General features: G+C 44.3%; 1 protein-coding gene across 1 annotated transcript in view; it reads right to left on the bottom strand.

Annotated features, from left to right (window-relative positions):
• Window positions 1-476: 476 nt before the first annotated feature.
• Window positions 477-18,309, bottom strand: part of LOC136699427 (protein TANC2-like) — a 122,388-nt gene continuing 104,555 nt past the window's right edge. Inside the window, exons 4-5 of the mRNA XM_066674131.1 lie at window positions 2,906-3,088; window positions 477-589 (exon numbers count right to left, since the gene is read on the bottom strand). Of these exons, the coding sequence (XP_066530228.1) occupies window positions 477-589; window positions 2,906-3,088 (296 nt within the window). The remainder of the gene's footprint in view (window positions 590-2,905; window positions 3,089-18,309) is intronic.

Here is an 18,309-nt window from a genome sequence, read left to right as displayed (position 1 = left end):
AGTTTCCTCGTACCAAATCCCAACCACATTTATTACAACAGCACCCACATCCGGAAGGTCAAGGCTCTCAACACCCAGACACCAGCTTTTAGAGAGATAGATGGATAGATAGATAGATAGATAGAGAGAGAGAGAGAGAGAAAGGAAATCTAACAGTTTTCTCTCTAAAGATGAGAGCCTGAGAGGGAGAGAAAAAGAAAGAAAGAAAGAAAGAAAGAAAGAAAGAACGAAAGATAATGAGGAAGGAAAAGAGAGGAGACAAACAGTGATATAATGGAGCTTTAATTTAGCGTACCCTTGTGGTCAGTCTGGGAAGTGCAGGATGCTAGCCTCTAGTGGTCAGGGAGTGCATCAGGAGAATCAAAGCAGGAAAGTCCACTGTACAGCAGCAATTTACTGCAGCTAAATGACACACTATATAATGACACAACCTCTGTGTGTTCTTAATACCACACTGATCCATTGCTGAATGAGGGCTATTGTTTTTTCCAAAGGTCAGAGGAAGGAAAGTAAGCACGGCTCTTTTCTTCCACTCTGCTGAGGTAACAGAGATGGAGGTTTGAGCAGGACGACAGAAAGTGAGTCACGGCTGTGGAGAACAGCAAACGCACACTTGAATTTAACGTTACCTAGTAGGGCTGAAAGATTAATTACTTTAAATTGCAATCGCAATTTGCAAGAGTGCAATTCTCTGTTTGCAAGTGCTGCAAGTTTAATTATAGCCTACATCATCAACTATGGTGGCACATTTCTGAGATGGGAAATTAAACCCATTAACACACAGCTCATATACTGCCTCTACATGAGTTCCACCAATCAGAAGCAACCAAACACTCAGGTGTTGTGACATCACAATCACAATTCAGAAAAACACAAAACACAATAGGCTTGGAAGAACATTTAAAGGAGATATTTGCTATTTTAAATTAGTTCCTTATTCCACCTGTTCTCTTGGTCTCTCCCATCACATACCACCAAGCTGGGAAGGTTATGTCAGTACAGGCTTTTTCTGAGACACATGAATCACTACTGCACCAAGGCAAATGTGACAGATCAACAGGCTTAGAGCAGAACACAGCCAGGTAATGACACTTTTCGACAAGCCTGGTACCTACACTACTTGTCCGTACTCGACTTGACTTTTGGTACCTGATACCGGGTTCATTTTCCATCACCACGGCCCCCTACCCCTAAAATTTAGCTGGTGATCTTGCAAAGCATGCTTTGGAAACCACAACGGCAGTGGCAATGTTAAGCACTGTTCACTCATTGTGTATTAGCTTGTTGTTGTTTAGGACTGGGGCGGCATGGTGGCGCTGCAGGTAGTGTCACAGTCACACAGCTCCAGGGACCTGGAGGTTGTGGGTTCGATTCACGCTCCGGGTGACTGTCTGTGAGGAGTGTGGTGTGTTCTCCCTGTGTCTGCGTGGGTTTCCTCCGGGTGACTGTCTGTGAGGAGTGTGGTGTGTTCTCCCTGTGTCTGCGTGGGTTTCCTCCGCGTGACTGTCTGTGAGGAGTTGGTGTGTTCTCCCTGTGTCTGCGTGGGTTTCTTCCGGGTGACTGTCTGTGAGGAGTGTGGTGTGTTCTCCCTGTGTCTGCGTGGGGTTCCTCTGAGTGCTCCGTTTTCCTCCCACGGTCCAAAAACACACGTTGGTAGGTGGATTGGCGACTCAAAAGTGTCTGTAGGTGTGAGTGAATGTGTGTGTCTGTGTTGCCCTGTGAAAGACTGGCGCCCCCTCCAGGGTGTATTCCTGCCTTGCGCCCAATGATTCCAGGTAGGCTCTGGACCCACCGCGACCCTGAACTGGATCAGCCACCGATCCAAGGAACATTCGAACCTCTTCAAAAGACCACGACATATTTTTTGAGCTGCCGTTGTGAGTCAGATAAAACAAACATGATTGCTATTGTAGCCCATAGGTTTTGCAAATGTCTCGTTTGTACTGGATGTCTGCATTTTGTCACATAGCGTGACAAGTCTCTCTGTCCAATCAGAGCCCTGTAAGGTTTACGCATCACGGTTCAGTCCCTACTCGGCTTGCTTGGAACCACGAGTGAGCAGGAACTAAATTCCAGATATCAAGTACCAGATGAGTCCAGGGGAAAAGCAAATAGCATAGAAGAGTCGAGTAGAGTTGTGTAGATACATATGCCTGTGTTAGCTAGCATTATAATGAGTGTTGGGAGACACCCAGAGAAACAGTGGAAAACAAATCATGTTGTCTAGGATGGCTGTGGCATCACAGAGAATAGACTTGTGCTCTCATTATCAAAAGTATGATCATGTTATCACTGTCTGTGTGTGTCAGCTAAAGTAAGCTTAGGCGTAGGTCATAGGCCCCACACAGATGCAAACTCTACGCTGAACCCTACGCCGTATCCTGATCCACACCTCCACAGAAATATAATTATTCATCATGCTGACACAGACCACAATGACTGTGATTGGTCTGTAGCTGGACAAACATGGATCAAGTTGATCCAAGGAAATCCTCCACACTTCAGAGACTCTAAACAGCAGAAAATTCAGGTCGAGAGATTCCCTCAGACATTTGTTTGGACGTCGAAGAAGAAATACCAAGGTGGAACAAGGGAAAAATAGTTGTTATGAGGAGCGGGAACATGTGGGAAAATGTGCTGGCTTTGTAATCGTTGCTTTCCTGGCACCGTATGTAAACTCTGTTCTAAATAACGCATGACTCTCACTGTACATTGTGGTCAGCCCTAGTGGTTTGGTGGTGTAATTGCAGAGCAACTCAGACACAAATGCACAAGTGGCAATGCTCACATCTCTGTGTTGTCTCTTATTGGGTCTAGTGTAGTTCACTAGATAGTGTCCACTCCATCCTGACCCTATGCTTACTTTTTTCAGAAGAATGTACTATATCCTAATTCCACTCGTTACCTGGCAGTCTCTTGATCGGCTGCAGCCTCATGTTGATGGCCTGGTGGGAGAGCAGTGGTGATGACGGCAGAGAGCGGGACACCCCCTCCATGATGCGAATGTGCTGCATGCCCTCGGTCACCGGCAAAGGAGGCACAGCGTAATCTCCCTCAAACACACACTCGCCATCCGTTGAGCCGCCACCTTCAAACACACACATGCATAAGATGGGTTAGAAAACTCAACGTCATGGGTTCAAAAGGTCATGTAGCCTTCACAAAGATGTTACAGAGAAAAGGAATTTGAGAATACTTTAAGGAATAGTGAGTGTAAGTTCTTCATGAATTTCTTAAATGAAAAGAGGGTTCTTCCAGGGTTCTTTAGGACCACGAGTTCTGTATAGTACCAACTGTATGGGGAAATGGGTGAGGGTGTGTTGTAAGTTGGTTCCATGTAGAACCTCCTAAAGAGTTATTGTATTAATACAATGTCCATCCTGTTACAATAAAAGAACGAGGTGCTACACAGAACCAAATACAACACACTGCCTCACAATCTGAAGAACAGTTTCACCGTGCAAATGTCCTATGTGTAGCTGTCATTGCTTTTCTTGAAGAACCCTTGAGGAACCATCTTGTTTTTAAGTGTGTAGAAGCGTTCCCTGTACATTTCTTTGAAAAACTGAACACATCTCAAGAAAAAGAATGAAAGCTGTAAATCCAGGGATGAACACTGAGCCCTGAGGAAGTAGAAATGATAATCAGGTGCTGAGACGTTTCCTGCTTAATTCCTCACACTGAAAAATGAGTGGCTGGCACTTAGTGGATGTTTTGGCTGGAAATAACAATCAGGGAAGGACAGTCTTTGACTTAAGCGCCATATCATACACCATTAACGTACACCGCCCAGTCATACACACAAAGACACACTCCATGAGTGGCACAGAATCACACACACTCACACACCCACACCCTCCCATGCTCTCCTAGTCAGTGCATTTCATTAACACTCCGCAGTGACGGTTCCTTGCCAACACAGCACCTTCTGATTTACCATCACAGAGTACGAGAGAGGGAGAGCGAGAGCAGGGAACAGGGGGAATGATAGAGAGAGAAATATAAAGAGAGATTGATTTAGAATGATACATAGAGATAAGCAGAAAAAAGTGAGGGTGGGGATTGGGTGGGATACGGTGGAGTGAGGCTCAGGAAAAAATACACTTTGTTCAACTCATCAAATCAGTTAATGACCAGAGGGAAGTTGAACTTGTTCAGAGTTTCTGCTTCACAAACCCGAACAGAGGTATTCTACTGAATATCAACTCAGAGCGTTTTTCATTATCATTTCATCTTGCCCCAGGACTCTTACTGGTGTAGAGTAGTGTGGGTGCCTGGGCTGGGAATTAACCCCTGCAGAGAGCAGCAGTGCTATACACCACCCAGTACCAGCTGCTGTGCTACGGTAATTTTTCAAACATTCCTCCACCCTCAGGATACTTCACTAGAAAGGGGCTTTATTAGTTGTAAAAGTGGGGAATCTCACCGGTTCACAGTTAAGACTCATTCACAACAGTAATTCACAAGACTCATTCACAAATTTGAGCAGTAAACACAAATAAAAATAAATAATCATATTTATTTTACAATGGTTTTGTCCCCGAACTTTCTCTCCCTCTCTCTCTTCTCTTCACTGTTTTACCCTCTCTCTCTCTCTCTCTCTCTCTCTCTCTCTTTCCTTCACTGTTTTTACCCTCTTTCTCTCTTTCTCTGTCTCTCTCTTCTCTTCACTGTTTTTACCCTCTCTCTCTCTCTCTCTCTCTTCTCTTCACTGTTTTTACCCTCTCTCTCTCTCCTTCTCTTCACTGTTTTTACCCTCTCTCTCTCTCTCTCTCTTCTCTTCACTGTTTTTACCCTCTCTCTCTCTCCTTCTCTTCACTGTTTTTACACTCTCTCTCTCTGTCTCTCTTCTCTTCAGTTTTTACCCTCTCTCTCTCTCTCTTTCTCTTCACTGTTTTTACCCTCTCTCTCTCTTCTCTTCACTGTTTTTACCCTCTCTCTCTCTCTGTCTCTCTCTTCTCTTCACTGTTTTACCCCCTCTCTCTCTCTCTCTCTTCTCTTCACTGTTTTTACCCTCTCTCTCTCTCTTTCTCTGTCTCTTCTCTTCACTGTTTTTACACTCTCTCTCTCTGTCTCTCTTCTCTTCAGTTTTTACCCTCTCTCTCTCTCTCTCTCTCTCTTTCTCTTCACTGTTTTTACCCCCCCCCTCTCTCTCTCTCTCTCTCTCTCACACACACACACACACACACACACACAGAGATCCTCTCACACACTCAGCAGGGTCTGCAGGAAGGGGTGAATGGGCAGTTTTTGCTCTGATGGCCACTGCGGCTCGACTGCGTCATGCGATGTCGTCAGCCAGGAAGTGGTCGTGTTGTGCCCACGGGTCCAGCCGGACCGCCAGCGACAGATGGCACCGGCAGGAGGACAGTAAACACACAAACTAACAAGTGGCTCAGCAAGTCCACAAAAATAAATACCTCATACACTTCCATCAAAAGTACCACTGTTCCTGCTTTGTGAAAGACACAGTATGTGGCAGCCAATCAGAAAGGAGCACATTTACATAGAGCACTGTGTAAATCACAGATCACTTTCATTTCATTTTCAATCCCAGCAGCCAGTGGTAGCTTATAGCTTGATTTGTCTAATTTCTTTTCTTAGCATCAGCTTCTGCAGCTATACATCCTTTCAGACCCATCCTTAAGGGGTCCTCTTTACTCTGTACCTTTTACACAACATACTGTATGAACTTCAGCTATTGAAGGTTGTGCCCCCCCCCCCCCCAGTCTGTTCTTGTGGAAGTGAACCCTAAATCTAATTTCCTCAGAAAATACATCTGCAAATGAAATAAACAGTGTATGATCTCAGACGTTTGCACAGTGCTGTATTTCAGTCCTAAAGCCACAGTAGCAAATAGCCGGTTTAAGTCTAAGGCATAAAATAAGTTAGCAATAACGGCCATATAAAAATGAATTATGACTTTTTTATGACTGCGTATAAAACCCACACAAAACGAGTGAGAGAACTTTGTAAAAAGTTGCATTCAGTTGTTGAATGTGAACTAAAGGCCATCTAAACACACCCCGCTGCTTTGGCACGGCTGCTTTGCACTACAGAGCTGTATTGGATCCTCCATGAGATCAAACAGCACGCCTTAAAGGATAACAGGTCTCCGCTGAACTGAAGAACCAATACCATTGTACTGCACTGGACTTAGCCGATATTGAGCGCTAAGACTGTCTTTCATTTTCAACCTCTTTCATTTCTTTTCCACATCTTCAAGCTCTTAAGAAGAAGTGCGCACTGTACAATTTCAGCTCTTGTTTTCCAGATGACAGAAACTGACAACAAATCCACACACTGCGGAATGAAACCGTGAATGAATTCAACAGGGCGACATGGTGGTGCAGCAGGTAGGTGTCGCAGTCACACAGCTCCAGGGGCCTGGAGGTTGTGGGTTCAATTCCTGCTCCGGGTGACTGTCTGTGTGGAGTGTAGTGTGTTCTCCCTGTGTCTGTGTGGGTTTCCTCCGGGTGACTGTCTGTGAGGAGTGTGGTGTGTTCTCCCTGTGTCTGCGTGGGTTTCCTCCGGGTGACTGTCTGTGAGGAGTGTGGTGTGTTCTCTCTGTGTCTGCGTGGGTTTCCTCCGGGTGACTGTCTGTGAGCAGTTTGTGTGTTCTCCCCGTGTCTGCGTGGGTTTCCTCCGGGTGACTGTCTGTGAGGAGTGTGGTGTGTTCTCCCTGTGTCTGCGTGGGTTTCCTCTGGGTGCTCCGGTTTCCTCCCACAGTCCAAAAAAACACACGTTGGTAGGTGGATTGGCGACTCAAAAGTGATCGTAGGTGTGAGTGAATGTGTGTGTTGCCCTGTGAAGGACTGGCGCCCCCTCCAGGGTGTATTCCCGCCTTGCGCCCAATGATTCCAGGTAAGCTCTGGACCCATCCCTGAACTGGAAAAGCGGTTACAGATAATGAATGAATGAATGAATTAAACAGTACGTGAGTCACAGCATCACAGGGATGACCACAGGCTCTTGTTGATAGCAGCAGTAGCATGAGGAGCTTTAATTAATTAACATTTAAGTAGCATGAGGACAACCGTGGCCTAATGCTTAGAGAAGCTGGCTTGGGACTGGAAGGTCACTGGTTTGATCCCCATGACCGGGGGTGGTGGGAGTGAAGGAACAGCACTGTCCCATAGTGCACTAGTGTGCTTGTGTTCACTGATATGGATGGCTATTTGTCCAAAGACAAATAACAGCACACATCAAAACATGGAACAATAAGCGGTCATCACAAACATAGAAATCCAACAGAAATCTAAGCCAATGAGATTTGATCACAATCTAACTGTAGTGGAGGACCCTAACTGATCTTAGAACAGCATTCAACTTCCTCTGATCCAGCTGCCTTAAAGTTCTGTACTAATGAAACTATGTATCAGAGAGCTTAACAAGCAAAAGGAATCACCCACAAGGGGGAAGAACAGGAGCAGGAGCGAGAGAGACAGGGAGAGAGTGCAAATGTACTACATCAAAGTCACTCATGAGAAAACGATCCTCAGCTCGACCTGATAATACACCAATAACATACGCAAATGATCAGCTCCAACCCGGCGTGAAACTGGATATTTTATGGGGCTCAGGTTGGGGAGCAGAACGACACGATTTGTCACAAACCATTGCAAATATGCTTGAAAATATGGAATATCAGGGTAAAACTGTGCAGTGTGCACATGGCTGAAGGCCTAAAAGCCTGAAAATGGAGGAGGCAGAGGAGAAATGGAAGAGAAACAGAAAGTGCTGCTCATATTGCTCTTCCTCTGATATGATATTACGTGAGTGAGCTAGCATGACTTTCCTGCACTTTCCATCAGAACAATCAAACCCACAACCTCAGTGAAATGTGTGTGTGTGTGTGTGTGTGTGTGTGTGCACTCAGTAGATGCATGCTAAAATACATTTAAACATTATCCTCTCTAACAATCAATGAAAGTACGAGCCAGTTGTCTGACTAAGTGCTTGAAGCAATTTAAGCTCACCACTGGAAATAATTATTTATAATGAATTTGCCCTCATTGTTACCTTGTCTTCTGTTTGAAAACTCTGCCTGAACTTGGGTCTCTTGGCTTTTATATATATATCTGATTGTCTGAGCCTTATTTAAAGCTGTAAAAAATACTGCTTGATGTCAACGTATATCAGACACGTCTAACCCTGTGTGTTAGTTATTATGAGATCGCTTTTCAGGGCGAGAACCAAAGCTTTCTGTCTGTACTTACCCAGAATATTAGGTAACCATCACAGCTGACTGACAGGTACTTTGATATTGCTGTTTATGGTAACCATACGCCAGAAGATTTTGAAAAGACTTCTAAAAACATTCTAAAGTTCTCAGTCGCAGACTATGACCGTGAAGACTGGGAGCTCAAAGGGTTAATATTTGCTTGAGGCAAAACGAAACAATTATGAAAATATTAAACACAGTAGGTTTTATAACATAAAAAACAGATGTAATGCAGCTACACAGACCACATTACAGAAAATGATCGAGCCACAACTTTCACTGGAAATGTGTCTGCGACAGTAAATTAGCTTAAAGCATATGGTGGGACACTAAGTTGGTGCTAGAAGTTACTCAGGATTCGTCTTTTTTGTGTGTGTTCATGGCTGCTCATGTCGCTTATGGGCACCTCAGACAGTGCATCTCTGTGATTGGTCTAAGAAATCATCAAGTTTAATTTTAGCACGTCATAACACATTTGCGTAAATTACAAATGTTAAATTTAAAACTGGGCGACACGGTGGAGCAGCTGGTAGTGTCGCAGTCACAGGGACCTGGAGGTTGTGGGTTCGAGTCCCGCTCCGGGTGACTGTCTGTGAGGAGTGTGGTGTGTTCTCCCTGTGTCTGTGTGGGTTTCCTCCGGGTGACTGTCTGTGAGGAGTGTGGTGTGTTCTCCCTGTGTCTGCGTGGGTTTCCTCTGGGTCACTGTCTGTGAGGAGTGTGGTGTGTTCTCCCTGTGTCCGTGTGGGTTTCCTCCGGGTGACTGTCTGTGAGGAGTGTGGTGTATTCTCCCTGTGTCAGCGTGGGTTTCCTCTGGGTCACTGTCTGTGAGGAGTGTGGTGTGTTCTCCCTGTGTCTGTGTGGGTTTCCTCCGGGTGACTGTCTGTGAGGAGTGTGGTGTATTCTCCCTGTGTCAGCGTGGGTTTCCTCCAGGTGACTGTCTGTGAGGAGTGTGGTGTATTCTCCCTGTGTCCGTGTGGGTTTCCTCCAGGTGACTGTCTGTGAGGAGTGTGGTGTGTTCTCCCTGTGTCCGTGTGGGTTTCCTCCGGGTGACTGTCTGTGAGGAGTGTGGTGTGTTCTCCCTGTGTCCATGTGGGTTTCCTCCGGGTGACTGTCTGTGAGGAGTGTGGTGTGTTCTCCCTGTGTCCGTGTGGGTTTCCTCCGGGTGACTGTCTGTGAGGAGTGTGGTGTGTTCTCCCTGTGTCCGTGTGGGTTTCCTCCGGGTGACTGTCTGTGAGGAGTGTGGTGTGTTCTCCCTGTGTCAGCGTGGGTTTCCTCCGGGTGCTCCGGTTTCCTCCCACAGTCCAAAAACACACGTTGGTAGGTGGATTGGTGACTCAAAAGTGTCCGTAGGTGTGAGTGAATGTGTGAGTGTGTGTGTTGCCCTGTGAAGGACTGGCGCCCCCTCCAGGGTGTATTCCTGCCTTGCGCCCAATGATTCCAGGTAGGCTCTGGACCCACCGCGACCCTGAACTGGATATGGGCTTACAGATAATGGATGAATGAATGAAAATTTAAAACTGTGCTTTTGTGGTCATGGTACAATAGTACAATGAAATATAACCTTTGCATTTAACCCATCCGTGGCAGTAAACACACACACACACACATATATATACACACCCAGAATGTTGTTTCTTCTGTGCTGCTTGTAGCTCTGTCACCATGTTGCTTGCCACCTGCCGCCAAATTGTGCCTCCAAAACACCTGCTCTCACATGAAACGATTGATCGCAATTGCAGCCAAACAGACATCGGCAGTGTTCATAAAACTGCACTGTGAACTCCCAAGAACAAAGTCCATGAAGTGCACCACACATTTTTCAGCCTTCAGGAACGTGTGAACCTTCACGAGGTGGTACTGTGTGCGATGTACCTTCGTAAAATTGTATCTCCCAGCGGTTGACAGTAGCACATCTTTACAGCAGAAAGGTGTCACAAATACCTTTGGAGAAGCTGCTGTTAACTAAGGAACCTCTCAGGTTTGTGGGATATATCTGCAGCAACCTGCTTCAGTACGTTAATGCCACAGGGGAGCTGCTTAAAATGGAGAAAAAACAAAGAACGTCTGTGTTTCTTGTCTGATATTGGGTTATTAGTTATTAACAATACTCAGGATTAAGTCTGCCTTTAAAATACTTGTATTATAATTATATTGCCCACATGTTTTATATCAAAACGTTCAGAACAATCTCAGCTCTCTCATTAAGACAGGCCCATGTGACCACAGTCGAGTCAGTTAGGCTAACGTTCATGTTTTTGTGAGAGAAAGTGTGTAGTGTACACTTCCATGTTTTTATCCCATCCCGCTAGAAACCTCTCTAGCCGACTGTTCTCATGTTAATGCAGTGCTAAAAGCATTATTAGCATATGCTCATCCTCCGGGCTCTGTGCAATCTACTGTACATGGCACTGGACCAATCAGGTCATGGGAAGTTGCCATGGCTCTTATTGAGTATTATTACTGTGGGTAATGCATATCAATATTGAGTTATTAATTTTTTATCAGACTGTAAAGCACTGTTCCATGCAACCCTTGGATTCACACATGGGGGCACACCCTCTGGCAAACATAAAATATAAAAGGCTACTTTTAAATCCTGTAGCATTTCCTATAATCGTTTCCCAATACACATTCTATATGGATCTTCCAATGTTCCTCCATGGATAATTCCTCCAGGATGCTCCAGCTGTTGCCATGGTCCACCCACGTTGGGATTCTGAAGGACTTCTGTACACACTGTCAGTGCTGGCCATTTGCCGGGATACCATATGCCGGACAGTTCTGCAGTCCCCTACGGGTGATTTAATCTATATGAGGACCTTCATGGTCGTTGCTCCAAGCTACCACTGATGAGCTCCAAATGACACTCATTTACTAATACATTCATGTCTCACTCATTCATCCATAGCTTCAAGCACTAAGGTTGCCCTCAATCCAATATTTCCATTGATTCATGGCCTCAGTGGCATGGTCAGCTAAGTCTTGCAGCCCCAAGGTCGACTATCAGAGGAGTGCCTGTCAATCACCTCGGCCGGGCCCGATAGAATGGGTTATTCTGAGCAAACAAGTAGTACATGCTCCATCATCCGGAATCGATGGGGAAAGATAACCATCACTCAGTTTGGAATTAAGGTGTCAGGCAAACAAGAAGCTACAGGAAACAAATGTATTCTCTATGAGAGACGCCATTCCCTGCAGCGCCTTAGAGAATCACGACCGTCATAACCCACAAGCATCTGCTGCGAGTTAAATAACACTAGAGATGCAACTAAGGATTATGTTTCGTAACTATATATATATATATCAGCTTTTTTGAACAGACTCCCAGCATAAACTGTAAATAAACACAGCGCTGTAAAACGAGAGAAACATAAAAATAGCTGTAAAATTCACATTTACTTTAAGGATATAACATCGAGATAAGCACTGCAGTGTATCTTATCCAGTGTGTATTACTGTTAAACATGTAAACCAAGCTGAGATTCACTCCTGTTTGATCTTCTGCTTTTCTGTTTTAGTCCTCAGTTTTTACAGCAGCAGTTTGTTTGAAAGTTGAGAGAGAGCTATAGGAATATATGAAAGCAATAAGCACAAGATGGCGTACGCTACTGCGATTTTACCATGGGGAAGGTCGATTTTGTCACGACACGAAGCAGATTGCTTTTATAAAACGGTGTTCAACGTAAAATACAATAAAATACATCTTCAATTCATAAACGTATTTATTCATAAACAAACATTCACAATAACGCATTCTTCCGCCACACAGTGTAGTCCTTTAACGGCGAGTACTGTTGCTAAGCAACATGAGGGCGATGCATAGAAACTCCATTGAACAAAATGTGTTCATGTATATTCAGGTTTTTTTTTTCAGTTGAGTATAAATACTTACATTTCTGTCCTATTTCTGAAGGGACTCTTACTCTAGCTTTCGGGTTGTGTTTTTAGCTCTTAGCTGAAGAACTTGGCTAAGTAGCATTAGCTTAACTGAGACACTGTATTGTCTCCTGAGTGACAGTGAACTTCAGTGTTCAATTCATAAATCAAGGTTTAAAACAGTGGCACATTAATATGGAATTCATAGGTGTGTGTATCATGTGTTTTACAACGGCTTCAAATGTTACCATCCATTTTGTAATATTACAATCATTACCGCATTATTATGATTTATCGCAACTAATGAACAGCCTGGTACATGCCAATACTGGTCAGATGAATCACAATTAGATATTTTCCCCAAATCGTTCAGGTCTATTTCATGCAGATATTTGCAGAGCGCCAAAAGCATTGGTTTGATTTTACACATTTTTTAATGAGAAAGCAGCAGGTCAGTCTGGATTAGAGCACCAGACAGGTGCGCTCGCCCCATGTGCACTCAGCAACAGAATACATTTTAAGGAAGCCCCTCTTTTGAACATATAATCATCAGCTAACACAGGAGTACCAATAGAGAGAGAGAGAGAGAGAGAGAGAGAGACAGTGTAATTTCTCCTAGGTGAATAATGACCAGATGTAGTCCACCAGACAGCCTGAAGCTTACACAGTGCAGGAGGCAACCGCCAGACGCGGTGCATTTAGCATGTGTGTAAAACAGTATGTGTGAAGTATCTGTGTAAAGCTAGGAGGAGTATAATGGTACAGAAGAGGTAAACAGACAGAGGGAGGCAGGGAGGGACAGACAGACAGAGGGAGGAAGAAAGAGAGAGAGATATCAAGCCCTAGCGTCTGTCTAGAAATGTGATCCTTGGGCGTAGTCTGGTCGTAATGAATTATTGAGCATTTCTGTTGGTCATGGCAGGAGTTAATGGGAGGGGAGGACTGCAGATGCTACTGATCTTTACCTCTCTATTCCTCTCGTTTACCCTCTTCCTCCTCTCTTTGCTGAGGGTGTGGGTCTCTGGATGTCCCAGTACCATTCCTTTGAACCTGTTTAACTAGCCGTGGCTTACATAATAAGAAAAATGCCCCCCACAAGTCAGACCTACAGAAACAATAGGATTAAAACATCTCAGAATCCTACAGAGCGCAACAATTTCTACACCACAGCCATCAATGGCACACTACAGGACGCTGTGGAATTGCATAAGAAGTGTATAAGTTATTACACACAGGTTTGCAGGCCATTGTACAAATGCACTGATGCGTGACGGGGTCACTGCTCTCCGTGAGGTTAGAACAGGCCAAGAGTCTCACTCCCTCCGTGTCTGATCTGACTAGCAACAGCCTTGACATGATAAATCCCCTCTTAAAGCTGTGTCAGCAGAATACGGCATGGCTGGCGTCTGACAGAGGGAAGAGGGGGGGGCAGTATAAACACACACGGTCTGCATCATGTACGCAACAGACGAAAAAATGGTGTTATGAAACAAGCTCATACACTGATACACTGCTTTAATTATTCCCAGCAGATAGGGATAACATTGAAGCTACCGTTAGACACTTTCTAATAGTCGCATTAATGCCCCATCTGTCCGTAGTACAGTCCCCATCCCTATTCCAACCTGTGCCCATCAAAGGATACCATCACAACACCAAACAATTCCTATACCTACACTGGACAGATCACTTTCTAGACTAATTGTTTATTTAGAGGGTCACAGCTGTAATCTTCTGCTTGCAAATCATTCACAAGGCCACAGTGAATTAACTCTACTGAGGATAACTAGGCCACAGAAGAGAAATGAGGAATAAATTAACACTAAAGCTGGGGTTTGCAATACACAACTTTTTCCAGTGAATGCAACCATCTCCAGTCATGCCGAGTCTGTGCTGGTTGGCTCTAACATGCAGACTCCGGTGCAGTCGCAGTTGTCAATCAGGTGGAAAGTCGTGTAGTGTGCAAGGGGCTCAGACTCTGAATTTGTCTCCAAGTCTTGTTTCAGACCAGTCGTGGTTTGATTTTTGTTTTTTCTTTTAGTCTTGTAATGTAAACCCTTCACCAGCTCAAGTCTGAACAAGTCCTGTCTACAGCCAATCAGAACAGAGAGTAAACACAGAAGTGTGCAGTGGAGCTCTACTGTGGGAGATGGATTGAACTGTAAAACTACGGAAAACTACAAGATATTACATAGTGCTGGATGCTCATGTCCCCAAATAACAAGTATTACCTGTAAGAGAACAGAGTGAGCCACAAAACACATGGTTGCCTTTATTCCAATGTTATTCTAATTTCCGTTCCACCTGACCATGACAAAGCACTGTGGAGTGTTCTACTGCTAATGTTTCTGAATCATTTAAGGTGGAAAATAACGTTTAAAGTGTCTCCTAGGAAACGTGAGTCACGTGTTTCGTTCGGGACTTTAGGTCCTAGTCATGTAGAGTGTGCCCGACATTTCCCCAGTGTCAAACAAATAAATACAGTGGAATTTAAGTTCCTAACTTGTGTTTATTGATAGTCAGAAAACATGTTATTTCTTACTAATTCAAGGAATAAGGTTTAAAAGACCGTTGGTCCCCCCCCAACGGTGTTCGGAAACTCTAATAGGCGTCTTGCCTGTGACGTAGATGGTGGACAACAACTCTAGAAGCTGCACTTAATTTAATGCAAAATGACGAAAAGGTGTGTTGTTTTTGGCTGCAATCATTCAATGTACAGTGGGACATCTGTGCACAAATGGCCCAAAGATCCCAAAATATCCAGAAAATGGACTAAATTTGTCAACTTTAAACGGGCACTTTGGAAAGGACCATCTGCTCACTTCGTTATCTGTAGCTCATTTCACTGGCGCTTTTCCAAAAATATGGGCATGTAAGGACACCAACGAAAGGTGTTCAAGAGCCTCTGTAACATGGAGGTAAACAGGGTAAGGACACTCACTTCGCCTGTTTTAGTTGGTGTTAGTTAACGTTAGCTTGACTCGCTAAACTCAGTGCTCAGATTATACTCGGCTACGTAGCTGCATTACAGAGGTTTATAGTGTCGGATGAATTCGAGTTCGACTTCGATCACATTTACAAGAATAACGGTACCTCTACATTTGAGTTTAGCTTATTGCTAGGCTAATGTCATGAATAATGTTGGTTATTTAGCTAGATACTGTCATAACAGTCAGTCATAACGGTGTTTTACCGCGGCGTTGTTCAGCTGTTGTCCACCAGTGACGTCACGGTTGCGTTCAAGAATTTCCGTAGCGAGCTCGGGTTTTACCGTCAATTTAATAAAATTGTCAGTTTTAAAGCAAATTAAGCTGCTATTTTCATTTTAATTCATACTTATATATGTCAGTAACTAAAATAATGTGAAATATTCATGGAGGTCCATTAAGTGGTACTTAGCTTTTAAAAGAACATGCTCAGCAGAAGTGGGCAGGGAATGTCAGAATGCTTTTTTTTTTTTTACAATAATATGTATTTTTGGTAGGTTACATCCTTGTAAATAGCTATAACCAAAACATATATCTATGAGTCTGTTGCATGGCTTAATTTCTTTTAAACATTCTTTAACCTGTGTAAAAATCTGAAGGAAAAAGACTTTGACTGAAAGAGCTGCTCAAGCATTTGGAAAGATGATGGGGCATTATGGGAAATGTAGTTCCTGTAGTAAATTAGGTCTAATGGCTCTGATGTCCGCAACTGTAAACCAGTCTTAGTACCCACGTCTTGTAAGGCTGGTTTCCCAAACAGGGATTAATATTAGTCCTGGACTATATCCTCCTCACAATTCAAAATGCTGTGTAGTCCACGACTAGGCTTAACCCCTTTATGGGCAACTATCTATGCCCATATGCCCCGTCTATGCCCTTACTAAAGTTCACATTAATATCCCACACATTCCATGTGGTCCCTGTCCTTTTTAAGCTATTATCACTCTATATCAAACCAAGTCCTTGACCATTCCCCTTCCAACATCAATCTCTTTGTCAGTCAGCCACCATCCAAGAAAATTCCCACTAATATCCCACTGTAGGCAACATCACTGTTGCACATCATTTCAACCACAGACTGAAACCTCTCTTTTTAAGCAACCTCTAATCTTCCAAAGGTATCTGTCCTTCATCCTACTGACACCGATCATTATAACCCCTTCTGGCCCCCAAACGTTGAACTTCCTAAAGAAGCCCTCATTAGCCTCCAAGCGAGAATAACACAAACACACACAGCGTCATGTTCTAATGTGTAGAGTTGCCTGGAGCCTGGACAACAGCGTCTCCACCAAACAGTATAGCACTGCACTGTTTTTCACACAGAGAGAGAGCCTACTCATCCAAATACAGCACACACACACACACACCAACCTGAGCCCACCCTGCTATCTCTCTGTTTCTATCGCTCCGCTGAGACCAAAGAGTGGGCGAGTAATGCTGATAGGGAGGGATGAGAAAGATAGGGAGGAAAGTGAGAGAATGTGAGAGTGTGAGTAAGTTTGTGTGAGTGTGTGTGTGTAAAACTGACTGAGGGTTTTGTGTGCTTGCTCATATTAGTGCAAGTGAGCATGCAGCTGAGTGTGAGCGAGAGCATATTGGGTGTTAGCAGATGTATGTGGATAAGTGTGTGTCAGAATGCCCAGCACTGAATAATGCCCTTCTGTTTCTAATCAGGCTCTGAATACTTGGCGTTACAGTACTTTCCAAACATTATTAGTGAGCTTCTGGATAGTTATCCACCACCATTGAATCTGAAACACTCATGCACCGACTGTGGACACAAGGAACATCTCACAGACAGCTTCAATAATAATAAAAAAAAAAGTACTAAGAATGTACTATGAGCACAAATCATCAGGAGATCGCTGTGTTGATCTCCAGTTATGCCTCAGCTATCCAAGGCTGGGAGTCCTGAGACACCACTATTTGACCTGTGGATGGGTGAGATAATCTCTCCCCTCATCACACGGCATGGTGTCAACCAGCAAGTCCAGTGACGATGCATTGCTCATGGGATGGAATTAGAGATCACAGATAATTGGATGAAACTTAAATTAAAACGGAATATATGCCATGAATGTGACTGGCTGTTTACATTTCCACATAGTCTGTTACATTTAGGGCGTCTGGAAGACACTCTGATCTAGGACCTCCTTTAAATCATGATACAGATATAGGTGAAAATTACACTATGAGTCATGCCTGAGGACACGGAACCCTAGTCTGCTGTATGACAGTCAATACCGTCATGGACATTGATGAGATCAGTAGTGTATAAGGATATCCACAGGAGCCTAAAGGGTTAAACAATGATGTCTGAATAAGTCCAAAGAGCACTGCACCAAACTGAAATAACCGTTTCATACACAAGGACCGAAATCTGTATTGCAATGTGAAATCTTGTGAAAGAATCCCACTCAAAATGCAAGTTATCAATAGCAGCCATCCCGGACGAGCCCCCGAGAGTGTCTCAGTACGTACCTGACATCAGACTTCTCCCTAAAATCAGATCTAATGTGTAAGAGAGTCGACTGCCTCCAGGTACGTTTATGCTGCTAACTGAAGGACTCCGAATGGCATTGCATCAAACTATAGACGCAAAATTTCCACTGCACAGCCTCACAACACCTCTCGTATCAAGTGAGCTGTAATCTTCCTAAAGAATTCCTCCTTGCTCTGATCCCACTGCCATCGTTATCAGTGATCCCAAGAGAGCCCTCCAAAATTTCTCAGCACAAATGTGAGTGAGATCAGACTCTCAGCACTCTCCTGTTCTCACATCAAATGTATAAGAGAGCCCACTGGTGCCGGCTGTGATTGAAGGACCCTGTATAACATTATATCAATCACACGGAATTAAACCACCCTTCATACTGAATTCCTCCTCTATCCTTCTGCCTCTGAACAATACCAGCCATCCCAAAAGAGCTCCCAAAGTTTCTGCTCACTACATCTTCATAAAGGAACCCTTGGCACTCACCTCCCTGAGCTGACAAACATTCTGCACCATGGTAGACGTCTAGAAGAAGAGGAACCAGGAGCGGATACAGTACCAGAGGAGCGAAAAAGGCAGAGGCAGAAATGGATGGAGAGGTTCTGAAATGACAGAGAGTGACCTCTCCGCAGTGTTGAGGAGGACTGTCAGGTAGCACGCATGCGCAAACCCAACACACACGCACACACATACACACACACTCGCGCACACCAGCGAGGCGGACAGAC

This window comes from Hoplias malabaricus, chromosome 6, assembly GCF_029633855.1.
Source record: "Hoplias malabaricus isolate fHopMal1 chromosome 6, fHopMal1.hap1, whole genome shotgun sequence".
In the NCBI taxonomy this organism is placed as follows: Eukaryota; Metazoa; Chordata; class Actinopteri; order Characiformes; family Erythrinidae; genus Hoplias; species Hoplias malabaricus.
The sequence above is the reverse complement of the archived record's forward strand: the minus strand, read 5'-3'. Positions and strand labels throughout refer to the sequence as shown.